This window comes from Colobus angolensis, unplaced genomic scaffold (assembly GCF_000951035.1).
Source record: "Colobus angolensis palliatus isolate OR3802 unplaced genomic scaffold, Cang.pa_1.0 Scaffold663, whole genome shotgun sequence".
NCBI classification, from domain to species: Eukaryota; Metazoa; Chordata; class Mammalia; order Primates; family Cercopithecidae; genus Colobus; species Colobus angolensis.
In genome coordinates, this window is record NW_012120299.1 from 230788 (window position 1) to 246567 (window position 15780).

General features: G+C 48.5%; 1 protein-coding gene across 2 annotated transcripts in view; it reads left to right on the forward strand.

Moving 5' to 3' along the window:
* UPB1 (ureidopropionase, beta) overlaps window positions 1-15780 on the forward strand; it is a 46122-nt gene that overhangs the window by 802 nt on the left and 29540 nt on the right. For both annotated transcript variants that reach the window (XM_011925942.1, XM_011925940.1), the window contains exons 2-3: window positions 7239-7410; window positions 9264-9351. In XM_011925942.1, the coding sequence (XP_011781332.1) occupies window positions 7239-7410; window positions 9264-9351 (260 nt within the window). The remainder of the gene's footprint in view (window positions 1-7238; window positions 7411-9263; window positions 9352-15780) is intronic.

Sequence of the window (15780 nt, forward strand, 5' to 3'; positions counted from 1 at the left end):
GTCTCCAACCAGAGCACCCAGCAGGTGTACTGATTGTCCGGCCCAGACCATCCTTCCTGCTGTGACCTGACCTCTGGCTGACTCTTGGAAATAGAGGCTGTCTGCATTTAGTTGGCGAGGGAACGTTTCCCACTGGCAAGCTATGGGCGCTAGTTTTTCCACTCCCTGCAAGCTGTGTGCATCACCAGGACTTTGAGGGCTGTGTACTGCTGGACACTGTGTCCACAAAGCTGAAAAAGATACTTTCCGGCCGGGCTCAGTGGCTCACGCCTGTAATCCCAGCACTTTGGGAGGCTGAGGCGGGCGGATCACAAGGTCAGGAGATCGAGACCATCCTGGCTAACGCGGTGAAACCCCGTCTCTACTAAACATACAAAATACTAGCCGGGCGAGGTGGCGGGCGCCTGTAGTCCCAGCTACTTGGGAGGCTGAGGCAGGAGAATGGCTTGAACCCGGGAGGCAGAGCTTGTGGTGAGCAGAGATCACTGCCACTGCACTCCAGCTTGGGTGACAGAGTGAGACTCTGTCTCAAAAAAGAAAAAAGAAGAAAAAAAGAAAAGAGAAAGATACTTCCCCTTCCACTCTTGTTTCTCTTCAGTGCATTTCTTACCTGCAGCAACCAGAGGATCCCTTTAATATGTAAATCATATCCTGTTGGCCTGGCGCGGTGGCTCATGCCTATAATCCCAGTACTTTGGGAGGCAGAGGCGGGTGGATCACAAAGTCCAGAGTTCGAGATCAGCCTGGCCAATATGGTGAAACCCTGTCTCTACTAAAAATACAAAAATTAGCTGGGCATGGTGTCGGGTGCCTGTAGTCCCAGCTATTCGGGAGGCTGAGGCAGGAGAATCGCTTGAACCCAGGAGGCGGAGGTTGCAGTGAGCCCAGATCGCACCACTGCACTTCAGCCTGGGCGACAGGGTGAGACTCCGTCAAAAAAAAAAAAAAAAAAATCGTATCCTGTTGTTCCTTTGTGCATAAAACTCTGTAAGGAATTTCCTGGGCTCTTAGGATGAAATCCAAACTCTGACTGCATGCAGCCCCTGACTAACTCTCCTTCCACTTCCTTGCTCATTTGTGAGCTCCCTATCTCCCCAAGTCCAGCCAGTCTGCGGGCTCCATGACCTTGTGGCAGTGACCCTGCAGCAGGAACCAGAGCAGTTTACTGGTAACTGAAGGTGTTGATTGGATCGGTGGTTCCCAGCCACAGCTGCTATGGAGTTACTGCAGGGAGGCTAGACCTCAGATCCAAGGGTGTTTTCACAGCTAGTGGATGATGAAGTTAGAACAGCTGCTTTTTGGGAGTGAGGTAGTAGAGAACTTTGTCAGAAAGGGCTCTTCATATCCAAAGGGCTGGGTGACCTTTAAGGCCCCTCCCAGTGAATACACTCATGCTCCTATTTCCACTGCATCTGTAAAGACTAGTCCTTGAGAAGTGTCTTAGATTTGAGACTCCTAAGGAAAATGTCTTAAATAAAGCAAGAGGTGTCTTATGCTTCTAGGGATGGGAATTAGTTTATTCTAAGAGTCGGGTGGGCATGTCTTCCTGGTAAAAAAGACAGCATGTGGGTGCCAGGGAGAGATAAAGGGGAAGAGTCTTAGGAGAAGATAAGTCAGTTTCCCATAAAGGTGATTGGCTGGGGCACATTCTGGAGAAGGACTGAGGTCAGCACATGCAAGAGGGATTTTATCTAAGCATTTGGGTCACTCCAGAGCAGGAGGGATGATGATAATGGCTGGTGAAATGGGAGACAGCTGTCTCTCTTGACCAATCACTGCCAGGCTTCATCCTGGGGCTCACAATAACTAAGTGGCTCCTTTTCCTACCCCCTTTTCTTGCTCTGTTCTACTCAGCATGTAGCCCTTTCAGCTTTTATCCCTAAGGTATAAACCTTTGTACTTACTCTGTCCTTGCTAATGTGTGGGATTTGGCCATGAATGGCATTTCGAACTGAAGATAAAAAAATTACGGCTCATTTAAAAGCTCTAATCCCACTTAAATTCCTATAAACTCCTCTAAGTCTGATTTGGACATAGCTACCTCTGTGAAGGTCCGGTGGACCTGAAGCCCTTAAGCCCCTCGGATCTGACTCCCAATGTGCTCCACACAAGACCACCTCTTCGCCCACTTACAATGCTTAGTAAATGTTTGCTCAGTGAATTAGCCAAGTGGGCCTTTGCCTGTGGCCGATGAAATCCCCAGAGAACATCGACTTTCCATTTTAAGACAACCAGAACCAAGAAGCAGTCATTCAGTCAGCAAGCATTCATTGAGCACTTAGTCTTGGCCACTGGCACTGGGATAAGTCATGGTTCCTGCCCTTGAGGGCTTTCCATCTTTTGATGGTTGCCTTACACTGTGAGGAGGAGGCAGGGAGAGCTTGAGAGAGTTTGTGTGTTTGGGGTTGGAGGGACATCAGGAAGGCTTCCCAGAAGCATCATGCCTGAGCTACATCCTAGGGGAGACAGGAAGGGTACATGTCCCCAGATACCAGGGGACATGCCCATTTAGAGACTGTGTTTGTGAGAGGGTTAGTCATTGAGTGCTCTCCTGAGGAAGACCTGAGAGAGGAGGCAGGAGTGGCAGGTAGCTCTTAGGGTCTCTGAGGCAGCAGAACTGTGTCCCGATAATGGCAGAGCCTTTGAAGAGTTTGACCTGGTGGCTGAGCGAAGAATGACATGGAATAACGACTGGATAAGCTGAAATTTAAGGAAAGGAAAAAAGACTAGCTTGGAAAAAAGTAGGTGGAAGATGAGAGGCCTGATGTGAACAGAGTACCTGGGAGTGGAGAGACAGAAGGCTTCCAGAGGTTTCAGGGAGGTCAGTGGACAGTGAGCCAATGAGGATAACAGCTGTGGCAGTGAGGATCTTGCCGGCTTCTGGCTTGGACTCTCAGATGGCCAGTCGACGCATGTGATGAGGAGCATCTTTGGACAGGTTGTGTTTGAGTGTTGTTTAGTTCCTAGGGCTGCTGTAACAATTTATCACAAACTGGGTGGCTTGAAACAACAGAAACTTATTCTCACAGTTCTGAAGACCACAAGTATAAGACCAAGGTGTCAGCAGGGCCGTGTTCCCTCCAAAGATCCTAGGGGAGAATCCTCCCTTGTCTTTTCTAGCCTCAGGTGGCTCCTGACTTTCCTTAGGTTGTGACAGCCAGTCTGCCTCTTTCTTGGCCTTCTCCTGTTGTCCCTGTATCTCTCTTGTGGTGTCTCTTGTCTTTGAGGAGGGTGCAGTGGTTCACACCTGTAATGTCAGCACTTTGGGAGGCCAGGGCTGGAGGACTGCTTGAACTCAGGAGTTTGAGACCAGCCTGAGCAACATGGTGAGACCCCATCTCTATAAAATGTTAAGAAAAACATAGCCAGGCATGGTAGCATGCACCTGTAGTCCTAGCTACACGGCAGGCTGAGGCGGGAGGATCACTTGAGTCTGGGAGGTTGAGGCTGCAGTGAGCTAAGATCTCTCCTCTGCACTCCAGCCTGGGAGTCAGATCAAGGCCCTGTCTCAAACACATACACGTCTTTGAATTTGGAGCTTACTTGGATAATCCAGGATGATCTTGAGATCTTGATCTTAATTACGTCTGGGAAGACCCTTTTTCCAAATAAAATCACAATGACAGGTTCCAGGTGTCAGGATGGAGACACAGCTCAACCTGCTACAGTAGCTTCAGGGTGTGCAGGTGGAAATAACCCAGGGGCTATTCGCTATGTGGAGATGGGCCTCAGGTGGGAGAGGCTGGGCTTGTTGAGCTGCCCTGGAAATGGTCATTCCAGGTGGAGGAGGAGCAGATACAAAAGAGGGCACTGGAGAGAATGCTGGAAAACCCGGATATTCAAGGAGTCAGAGAAAGATACTTTGTGGGAGATTCTGGAGGTGAGGACTGTGGGGCAAGACAGGGAAAGAAGCATCAGATGGCTCAGAAATGTCTAGCGGGTGAGGACAGCAGGAAGTCTGCTGGATTTAGCCATGATAAGGCTGGTGGCAGTTCCTGAGATGGGGCCAGGAGGTGAGACCTGAGCTGACGGGGAAGCATGTGTGGAAGCTCCCTAGGCAGCAGGGAGAGAGAGCAAGTGAGTAAACATGTGGACATGTGTGGAGCACTGTCCCTGTTTCTCTTTCTTCCTCTCCTTCTCTCCCTCCCCAGTCCCCTTCTGTTGTTCAGTGGGAGAGACTCTTTAACAGCTTCAGTGATGGATGTGGAGGTCTATAGGTACTAGTGAGGAAAGATGTCCAAGCTATGTGTATTAAGTGAAAAAGGCAAGTTGAAGAACAGAAAGTACGGAATGATGCCATTGTATTTGTAATGCATACACATAGGAAAATAGGAAAGAAACATAAAACATTGTTAAGAAGGGTTGCCTCTGAGTTTTGGGACTAGGGGTGGGATAGAAAGGGGAATTTATTTTTTATTTTATACCTTTTCCCACTGTTTGATTCACCCCCACCATGAGCACGTGTTTCTTTTGTAAAAGAGCTCTAGTTTAATTATTTAAAGCACTGATGGTAAAGAGCCATCAGAGGTAGAAAGATGAAGTTCCAGAATTGAGAGGTTGCTGCAGAGGCAGGAACTTGGTGTCTGTCCTCTGGCGAGATCTGCCTGACCCTGGGTGGGAGAGGTGGGGGCCCTGAAGGGCATGGTGGGGCTAGGATGGGAAGTGATGGGGTTTACTCCTTGAAGTTTGAAAGAAAGCCCTGATGCGAGGAGGCCTCAGTAGCAGGGTAAGGGATAGAGGGTCTGAAAGCCAACTATAGGGACCAGGGCGGGCAGTGGCAGCATAAGGCCATCTGTGAGGTTGTGACTCATTTGCTGGTCTTGTCCTCCGGGGCAGTGGCTGATTGATTGATGCTTGTTTTAGTACTTTTGAGCTGCTATAACAAAATACCACAGGCTTCCCAGTACTTGTGGGCAATCACAGGGAGAAAAAGGAGAAGGGTCTGTGTGTCTGTTTCCCCAAAGGCCTGTGGGCCTGGTAGCTGGATGGCGTTTTGGGAATGTCCTAGTGAGCCCTGTCCTCAGCCTGTGGTCTCACATCAGGAAGATGTCAGGTGGGAGAGCTCTTGTCTGAGTGTGCAAACCTGGCTGTAACCAACACCTGGCTGCGGTCTCTCTCCCCGTCTTAAACCACGTAAATTTATTCCTCACGGTTCTGAATGCTGTGAAATCCAAGATCAAGGTGCCACAGCAGATCTGGTGTCTGGTGAGGACCCACTTCCTGGTTCGTAGATGGTGCCTTCTCACTGTGTGCTTACATGGTACAGGAAGCAAGCACCCCCTCTTAGGGGGTCTTTTAAAAGAGCACTAATCCCATTCATGAGGACTCTACCCTCATGACCTAATCACCTCCCAAAGAACCCTATCACATTGGAGATTAGGATTTCAACATATGGCTTTGGGGCAGACATAAGTATTCAGTCCATCCCAGTGGTCCACTGCATCTCCTGTACCAGGCCTTTCGGTGGACACAGCACATCATTGACTGCGTCTGCACAAGGTATGGCTTGAGAGTTGGTTAGGTTCTCCAGATGAAGCTGTGTAGGATGTGGTGATGGACTGTCTTGGATAATGAAAGGGCAGAGAGGCCTAACAGGTGGTGCCCAGATAGTAGACAGGAGTGGCTGGGAAGAGGTAGAGCCCCAAAGGTGGCTGTCCTGGAGGGTGGAGCGGCCTCTCCTGTATCACCTTGGCTTAGAATGAGCTCGCAGGGAGATGGGGATGAGGAGGTGGGCAGCCTCGGGGCTGGCCAGGCGGAGACACCACTTGGGGGAAGAAGGGTAGGTAATGGAGGTTATGCATGGTGGGAAGATGGGGAGAGAGACTTCAGCTAGGTGATGGTTATAGCCATGTTTCCACACCCAAGACGAGCTCTTCACCTGTCATCTTCCTGCTGTGAGACTACAGGCTGAGAGGCCAGGCAGAGTTCACCAGGACACTCTCAAAGGGCTGTCTGGCTCCCAGGCCCACAGGCCTTCGAGGAAATAGACACATAAACCTTGCTCCTTTTTCTCCGGGTGTCTACCCACACACACATCCTGGAAAGTTACGTGATTATGTCCACCACAGGGGATTTGCCCTGAGGCTGAGGCCTGCAGGAGCGCCCTTCTGCTGGAGGGTGGGAGGGCTGTCTAAGGCAGTCACAGCAAGGAGAGGCACGGTGTGGGCACTGCTGCTATTTCTAACCTGCTGGAGTGAAGGGAACCTTGACTACTTGAAAAGCAGGCTGATTGTCAGGGGCGGAACCGAACTCAGAGCTGTCAGGGCCATCACATGGAAAGTGCCTGGCAGGGGGCGGCGACAGGGGGCTTGGGCTGACAGGGCTGTGATTTTGAAAGAAATGTCTCTAAGAAAGTGATTTAAAGTAGGAGAGAAATATTATTATTAGATAATGGCTGTCAGGTTATTTTTTGATGTGTTTTCTGGGTATTTCATAATCATCTTGCCCTTAGATGGTAAGCTCTTCCCGGTCAGGGGCCATGTCCCATCACATGCCTCTATGGGTTTCACCTCTGGGTGTGCAACAGGCATCAGGAGTTATTTGCTGTTCGGCCAATGGTCACTTCAGTGAAGTGTTTTATAACTAATTCTCTAGCCTTTGTTAATAAACTACAAATGTGGATGAGCATTTAGGGCTTCCATCTGAACACCTGGGCCCCACCAAGCCCACCCAACACCGGTGTGGAACTGGCCTCCCCCAGCAGAAGCAGCAGGACAGAGTGGCCAGGGTCTTTATTCAGCACAAGGTCATCCATATGGTCCCAGGTCATGGCCTCTCCAACCAGCCTGTCTCCTGAGCCTCATTTTCCAAGCCCTTCTCTGCTCCCACAACCTGCCTCACACTCTAGGCTCGGCATAGCCCTGATTTTGGTTCAGAAACACTTTTGAGAATCTATTCCCTCCTTTCTGTGCTGACTACCAGGACTTTAATTCCTACCCGGATTTCAGCAAGTCTAAAACACCAACCTCTTGACTGGCTTCCCCGTTGCCAGGCCTAACTGTGCTGCCTCTCTGCTGAGGCCTCCCTGCCAACTGCAGGTAAAGTCCAGGTTCAGTGTAGTGTTCGGTCATGGCTGGACCCCCCTGCTCCCCAGCTCCCTTGGGCCCTGGCACTGATCACCTTCTAGCCAGGACATCCTCACCTCTTTGACTGATAAATACTACAGGAAATGGGAGAGGGATTTTAAGTGGAGCAGACTGCATCAAAATCACCTTCCCTCTTCTTTCCTGCCCATCTAGGAAGCTTGATCTGCCCAGGGAAGCTTTCGAAGCCGCCTCTAGAGAAGACTTTGAACTGCAGGGATATGCCTTTGAAGCGGCGAAGGAGCAGCTGAGACGACCCCGCATCGTGCATGTGGGGCTGGTTCAGAACAGAACCCCCCTCCCCGCAGATGCACCTGTGGCAGAACAGGTACAGACTCTTTTGACCATAATAAATACACAAACGGGGTTGTGGCTCGCCCTTTGGAGCATATCCGCAGACCCTGGCTGGCCACATACTCCAGGTCTGCAGGCTTGGATCCCTTGAGCAGTAGCAGAGACGCTCCTGCCCTGGCCTCCCCACAGCCCTCCAGCCTGCATCTCTGGCTCTTCTGCCTTCTTGTTCTTATTCTGTCTCTCTCTCCTCCTCTCTGATCTTTCCACTTCTCTCCAGCTATTGATCTGAAGCTCCATTTGCCAACCAGGAGGGTGCCCTTTTGGCCTGCTCGTGCTCTCCACGGGACGCTGCCTCTCAGCTGCCTGCCAAGAGGCAGCCAGCCAGCACACACTGATCAGGACCGTCTGTCCATGTGTTCTTCTGCCTTAATCCTCAGGGCGGGGACTCGCTATACCCAGAAGTCTGTCAGCTGTGGTACCTGCAGGCTTACAGGAATAGATAGGCATTTGCTTATGACCTCAGAGTTCGTAAATAAAGGTGACAGCATCTTGTATCTCCCTAAAAAAACATATTGTCATAGGCACAGGTGGTTTGTTTTATACACTTCTCCACAGCATTCCTCCAGCTGCTCAAACTTTCAGGGATTTCCCTGTACAGGTTTCCTCAGGATACAGGGTGTTTGAGGATTCTTAGGGATTCTGGAGAAACCTAAGGTCTCTTGGATTCCAGGTTTGGTTCTGCATCATGATTCACATTGGTCCTTCTTTTGCTTTTGTTGGATTCACAGATGTCTGGTTCTCAGTTCCCTCACTTTTTGTGTCTGGATTCTTGTTTTGTGGATATGTCCCCTCTATCATCCCAGACTGTCAAGTCGTAGGACCAGCTATGTTTTTTTCACCCACACAGTTAGCAAAAAGCTTTGCTAATGCCAAGCAAATGTGTATTTGTGGGGCTGATGCTGTCAGCAAATATCCAGAAAGCCGTGGGGTACACAGCCTCTCAAAGGAGGAGACTATAGGCCTTGAAAAGAGTTTGTGCACTCTGGGTTTTCAGCCTGGTTCCTTTGGTCTGTCTTTGAACAAACACTTTTGAATGTCTCCTGGGAGCCAGGCATTGTGCCAAGGACAAGTAGACGATGAGGTTGCTTTCTTCCTAACCCTAAGGAACCTGTGGGGTCCTGGGAGTGACAAGACACCAGAGGAAGAGTGGCACACAATGAAAGCAGTGGCACACGATGGCTCCCGAAGGCCAGGGGATGCCGAGTTACCTTGACACTTGGCCCACAACTGTGAGAGTCTGCAGAGGCCCACAGAGGGGCGACACGTGACATTGATAACACCTCCAGGAAGATTAGGTGGGAGGAGGGAAGTACATTCCTGGCCCAGGGCACAGCACACACCAAAGCACAGGGATTTAAAAGAGCTAGAGAGGTGAGGCATTCCATGATAGGATACACACAGGATAAGTAGAACAAGTAGGATAAGTGCAGGACAAGGCTTGCCTCTGAAGGCAGGACAGTGGAGAGCGGAGTCCCGGGCCAAGGGGATGGTTGACCTGGGAGATGGTGTGAGCGTGGGTCCTGAACCAGAAGCAGCACCATCCTCATCCCTGCCTCTCAGCAACCCCACAGGTCAGGTGGCAGTCTCCCCATTACCAGATGAGGAAACTGAGGCAGTGTCAAAGTGTCTGTGACCCCAGAGCCTCTGCACCTCCAGCTTTTCATGCAGATTTTGGACATCAGGAGATAACCAAATATAGAACCTCCCCACCCTACTCCTCATACCTGCCCAGGTGGGCACTGATTGTTCCATATGCATTAGGATGAGATCCTAAAAATTGCCTTACCAATAGAACTAAATGGATTCTAATCCTTTTTAAATTCTCAGGTCTCTGCCCTTCATAGACGCATAAAGGCTATCGTAGAGGTGGCTGCAATGTGTGGAGTCAACATCATCTGTTTCCAGGAAGCATGGAGTGAGTCTTTTTTATGGTGCTTTCTCTGCTGCCTTCAAACAATTGTGTATTCTCTCCATGTTGCCAAGAGTGTCTGCTGCCTGACTTTTAAAGAATCTCCTTTGTTTTCTCATCCATGGAAAGGTTTCTGTCCACAGCACCAGGAACCCCGGCCTTCCTACTGTTACGCACCAGGCTGTTGTCTGAGCCCATCAGTTTTCCCACATCGTTCTGAATCCATTCACTCCTCCCCATCTCTCTACCACCACCTGGTCCAAGCCTCTGGCAGCCCACCCCTGACTTTTGTAATTCCCTCTGGCTGGTCTCCTGTGCCCTCCTAACCAGGACTTCTTTACCTTCAGATCTCAGCCCAGAGCCAGCCCCCCTATCTGAACATTTTTTGCACCATGTACTTTTGTGGTTTTTATTTTTATCAGAGTTATACATGCTCGTGGTTTAGAGTCAGGTGGGTCTACAAGGTCTGTTACCAAAAAATAGCTGTTATCCCCAGCATCAATACTGAGCTAGTTCCTTTGGAATTTACCTTTGTTAGTGTTGCTACTTCCTAATTTTTTAGTTTTGCATCACCTATTGACTTCCCCCTATGGAAGACGTCAGTGTTAGCCCTTTCCTGCCTCCTCCTGGCCTTTCAACATACATGTGTCCTTGTTCTTCTATCCCCCCAGCTGTTTTGTCAACTTGGATTCCTTTTTCTTTTTTTTTAAGACAAGGTCTTACTCTGTCACCCAGGCTTGGAGTGCAGTGGTGCAGTCATAGCTCACTGCAGCCTTGACCCCAGGCTCAAGCAATCCTCCTACCTCAGCCTCCCAAGTAGTTGGGACCACAGGTGCACACCATCATGCCCAGCTAATTGAAAAACAAAACAAAACAAACAAAACTTTGTAGAGATGGAGATCTCACTATGTTGCTCAGGCTGAACTTTGATTTCTTTTCCTGAATTATTTTCTGTTTTCCCTAGAGTTTGCTTCGTTTTCTACTTGCCACACATTCAACCCCAAACTTTCTATCAATTCCTAAATCTCCTTAATGTGTTTTAGACGCATCAGTCTATCAGTTTCATCTCCTCCAAGGAATCTGCCCCGGAGCCTTGTGACTGCTGTGGGCTGAATCAGGTGCCCCCTCTGCTGGCCACACAGTTGTCCTGGGATCCCCCCTCACCATCACTCTGGGGAATCCCTTTGCCTTGCTCTTGTGTTTCTCTGTTCGCACAGCTTCCTCTTTCTTGGTTTATGCCCTCATTTTAGTAGTGTAGTGTAGTAGATCCTTATAGATTTATGTTGCCTCAGCATTCATGTTGAATACAAGTTTAACTCTGTCATACCAGAGGCAGGGCTCAGTCACCCTGGACACAGTTTCCAGTTCTATGCCACACCTAAATGGCTCAAGCCAAGTGGCCAGAGGTAAGAACTTAAGAGACCTCTCTCCCGCCAGCCACCTGGGCTGTCCACTTTCCTGCTGCTTCCTTTAAATGGACCATCCAGGCATTTGGCCATTAACTTAAGGTGACCACATCTTAGTCATTATGTGTACTGCTAGTTGGCCCACACTCTCTCTGACTCTTCATTTCTGCCTCATCTGACCTGGGGACAGAGGACTGCCCTTCTGACTCATGGCACTCTCCTTGCCTAGGATCTGTAAGTAAAAATCTTCAAACTTGTTTCCTATTGCGATGGTGTGTTGAATTTGCACCTTCCATGAGAAGAACCAGGGGCTGCCCCGGGCTGGGTTTTCCCTGGGATACCGGGGGAGACACAAAGTTGGACTCCTAGTGCCAGAGTGGTAGTCAGGCAGGGACAGGTCAGGCAAGAGCCACACAGCATCTACCAGTATAAACAAGTTTCACGTATGAGGGACCCCCGGTCACGGGTTGGACAGACAGGCATTAGGCTGTCCACCATGTACAAGATGTATGCTGTGAAAGGCACACTGTAGAGACCACGTCCAGCTCCCTTCATTTCCTGTTACTGCTGGGTTGCCAGCTGCTCTGGTACTGGAGCCCCCATTTAGCTAGGGACTCTCAGAACCAGTAGTTCCCTGAGGAAGAACACATCAGAGGTAAACTTTTTGAGGCCTTGCCCATCTGAAAATATGTTCCTTCTACAATTTTCTTGATAGTTTGGTTAAGCATCAAATTTTAGGTTAGAAATCATTTTCCTTCAAAAGTTTGAACACACATTGTTCCATTGTCTTCTAGTTTTGGGGCATTGTTGAGTAATCCACAGCCATTTTAATTTGTGACCCATTGTCTATGATTTGTTTTTCTCTGGAAGACTGGAGGAGTTTCTCTTTTTCACCACTACTGTACAATTTCATAATGATACTCCATTGTGCATATCTATTTTAATCCACTCTTGGCACTTAGTGGGTTCTTTTAGTCTAGAAACTTGGATTCTGACGCTCTAGGAAATTTTCTTGCATTATTTCATTCATTCATTATTTTCTCCTCTTTTTTCTCTTTCTAGACAGTCCTACTATTAGGATATGGGAACCCTGAACTAGTATCCTAATTTTGTTGTGTATTTCCTCCAATTTTTTTTTTTTTTTTTTTGATACATGGTCTTACTCTATTACTGAGGCTGCAGTACAGTGGTGCAATCACAGCTCACTGCAGCCTCGACCTCCCAGGATCAAGCAATCCTCCTGTCTCAGCCTCCCGAGTAGCTGGGACCATAGATGCATGCCACCACACCTGGCTAATTTTCTTGAAATTTTTTTTTTTTTTTTTGTAAAGATGAGATCTCACTGTGTTGCCCAGGCAGGTCTCAAATTCCTGGGCCCAAGTAATCCTCCCACCTTGGCCTCCCACAGTGCTGGGATTACAGGCGTGAGCCATTGCACCCGGCCCTTAACTGCTTCTTAAATAGACCTTTGACCAGTCCTTGTTTATCATCCTTCCCTGCTTCCCCACCTTCAGAGGTACCTGGTGCCCCTGGGTCCTTAGCTTTGGATAAGCAGGAGACCTTCTCTACTGCTAGCGGACTCTGTTTTCTCTGATCTGAGAGATTTGCCTGCATCTCTCTGCCTTCCTGTTTTCCCTCCCTCAGTGCCCGGTCCTTGTGCGTATATGCCTTTGCATGAACATTGCTTTCCTGTCATGTTGATGGGGTTTCAGGAAAAAACATGTGTCTGTGTCCCAGAAGTTCATGTCATTTTCCTATTTTTTGTTACCTTTGTACTCTCACTCTTCATTAGACCATGAGCTCCATGAAGATAGTACCTATGTTTGTTTTTCCCAACTCTCCACCCACCCCTGTTTCATCTTTAGTGGCAAGAATAATCCCTGGTGCATGACAGGCACTACACATTAGTATTGACTGGGTAGTTGAACTAACATCTTCCCTTTCTTGGATCTGGAACTCCCCTTCATTTATCAAAGTCTAGCATAGGTACCCCTCCTTTGTGGGGCCCTGGGGACTCCCCCAGGCAAAGCTGACCACTCTGTACTGCCAGGTTTTGTGGCCACACCAGGTTCTAATTCATCTCCTTCCCTCTAGGCTGGCGGTGCCTGAGGGCCAGGTGTTGGGTCAATGCATGTGGAATCCTGTCCCCTGTAGCTGAAGAACTGTAGTTGGGACTTTGCAGCCAGCCTCACCCAACCCCCCTTCCACATCCTTCTTTTGAAAGTGTGTTTACATTAGAGTGGTTGTGTAAACAGGAAAAGAAGCCGTTTATTCTCTGGGGGCAATTGACTCACTCCTAATGCTCTGAAAGCTGAGAATTAATGGTCATTAAGGAGCATTTTTGTTTTCAACAGCTTTTCTGTTGGCTTCCTTAAAATAATTTATCTCTCTTCACAGAAGGCGAGCCTGGGGAGCCTTGAGCGTGGTACCAAGGCCCCCAGGGCTGTTGCTGGCAGTGCCTACTGCCTGCTTGGCAAGGTGGTGGTGGTGCCATTGGGCGAGATATTTACTGTGGTACTCTTAGGACCAGGCTTCCTGGGACTGGAAGGAATTGAGAGGCTGAGGCTTCTCTTCCTTCTCTGTGAAAGGAGATGAGCTGCCTATTATGAATATAAGAGTTATAAAGAAATAATTTTTAGGCAACTAGAAAGGAGTAAAAGGAGTAAAGGTTCTCAGTGGAAATTTTCCTGTAATAAGAAGCAACCCCTGAACCATTTCTTTTCTAACCGAACAGGCGGCTTAAAGAGCCATGCCAGCAAGCTTTGATATGCAAATGAAAGCAATTAGAAACTAGGTCCACCCAACATGGCCAACATGGCGGTTCCTGTCCTCTTCTCTTTGTCACCACCTGTGCCAAGTGTCATGACCACCTCCAGATAACTCACACATGTTCAGGACATCATGGCAGCTCAGCTCACATTTGCATATTAAAGGACTAAGGTGGGAGGGCTAGGTTTTTTGCAGGCTACTTGAATGTCACACCTGGTCAAACCAATCCCCTGGGCCCTATGCAAATCAGACCCCACCTCCTCCAGCCTCCCAATATAACCAACCACAGAGGGAAATCCGCTGGGGTGGGCCCTTGGAACCTTTGGCTGTGTTCCCAGTGCTGCTCTACAGCCCAGCCACACGTGGATATCTGCAGCATGTGGAGTTACCTTTAGTACCTGCCAGTCTGCTGGTGTGAACCTTGCCTCACTGTGAGTAAATGTCTCCCATAGCCGAGATCGCGCCATTGCACTCCAGCCTGGCAACAAGAACAAGACTCCATCTCAAAAAAAAAGAAAGAAAGAAAGAAAGAAATGGACTTGGGTTATTGTGAGGTGGGAGATCTACAGAGTATACTGAATTAGTCCAGACGAGGAATTCAGTTCTCCAGATCGAGAAAGAAAAAGACGAATAGCCCAGGAGGAAATAGGCAAAGGGTATGAACAAAAAAATGTAGGGAAGGAATCTAGACTGGCTGGTGAATGTGTGGTGAAGGACTCAGCCTCACTGGGGATATGGGAGACATTTACTCACAGTGAGGCACCGTTCACACCAGCAGACTGGCAGGTACTAAAGGTAACTCCACGTGCTGCAGATATCCATGTGTGGCTGGGCCGTAGAGCAGCATTGGGCACACAGCCAAAGGTCCCAAAGGCCCACCCCAGCGGATTTCCCTCTGTCCCCTGCATAGGAGACTGCTCTGAACCTGGTGTGCATGGAGATGACCGGCATCTTTGAACTGTTACTCTGTGTCTATATACCTACTGTTTGGAGAAAAAAAAAAAAAAAAAAGTCAAACAAAAACCAATGAGTTGAATGAAATTTTCTACCAAATTAGCCCCCTGGTGGGGCCTGGCCAGAGATCATGAGAATAAGAGCATTAATCCTTGCAGATGTTCATCCTGTTCAGTGGTTCCCAAACTTTTTGTGGGATCATTAATGAGTAGCTTTTTTTATTTCTGAAGAAACCTCCTTGTCACTAGGAAGAGGGAGGGTCCCAGTGTCATCCCCAGTGGCCTTCTGATATTTTCCCCAAGGAGTTAATGGAGCTCCTGCCACCCTGCAGATTGGCCAACAGCAGGAGATCTACTGGTTGGGAACTTTGGCAATTTAAAACTTTTTGTGTGTGTGGCATATAGATATACATAACAATATTTACCATTTTAACCATTTTTAAGTGTATAGTCTGTGGCATTAAATACATTCATGTTGTTGTGCAACCATCATCACCGTGATCTCCAGAACTTTTCTCATCATTCACAATTGGACACCCCTACCCATTAAACAGTAACTCCCAATTATCCCCTCTTCTGACCTCTGACAGCTGTTCTACTTTCTGTCATTAAGAATTTGATTACTCTAGGCCGAGTGTGGTGGCTCACGCCTGTAATCCCAGCACTTTGGAAGGCTGAGGCGGGCAGATCACCTGAGGTCGGGAGTTCAAGACCAGCCTGACCAACATGGAGAAACCCCATCTCTACTAAAAATACGAAATTAGCTGGTCATGGTGGCGCATGCCTGTAATCCCAGCTACTTGGGAAGGCTGAGGCAGGAGAATGGCTTGAACCTGGGAGGGGGAGGTTGCGGTGAGCCAAGATCGTGCCATTGTACTCTGGCCTGGGCAACAAGAGCAAAAACGCTGTCTCAAAAAAAAAAAAAAAGAATTTGACTACTCTAAATACCTCCTATGAGTAGACTCCTACAACATTTGTTTTGTATCTTAGCATATTCTTAAAGGTTCATCCTTGTAAGCATGTATCAGAATGTCTTCCCTTTTTAAGAGGGCTGAATAATACTCCATTGTGTGTATATACACCACATTTTACCTATCAGTTCATCTGTTGATAAGACACTTGGGTTGTTTCCATCTTTTGGCTATTGTGAATAATGTTCCTATAAACATGAGTGTGCAAATATCTGTTCAAGTCCCTGCTGCAATTGTTTTTAAGACTTTGGGAGGCCGGGCGTGGTGGCTCACGCCTGTAATCCCAGCACTTTGGGAGGCCAAGGCGAGCGGATCACGAGGTCAGGAGATCAAGAC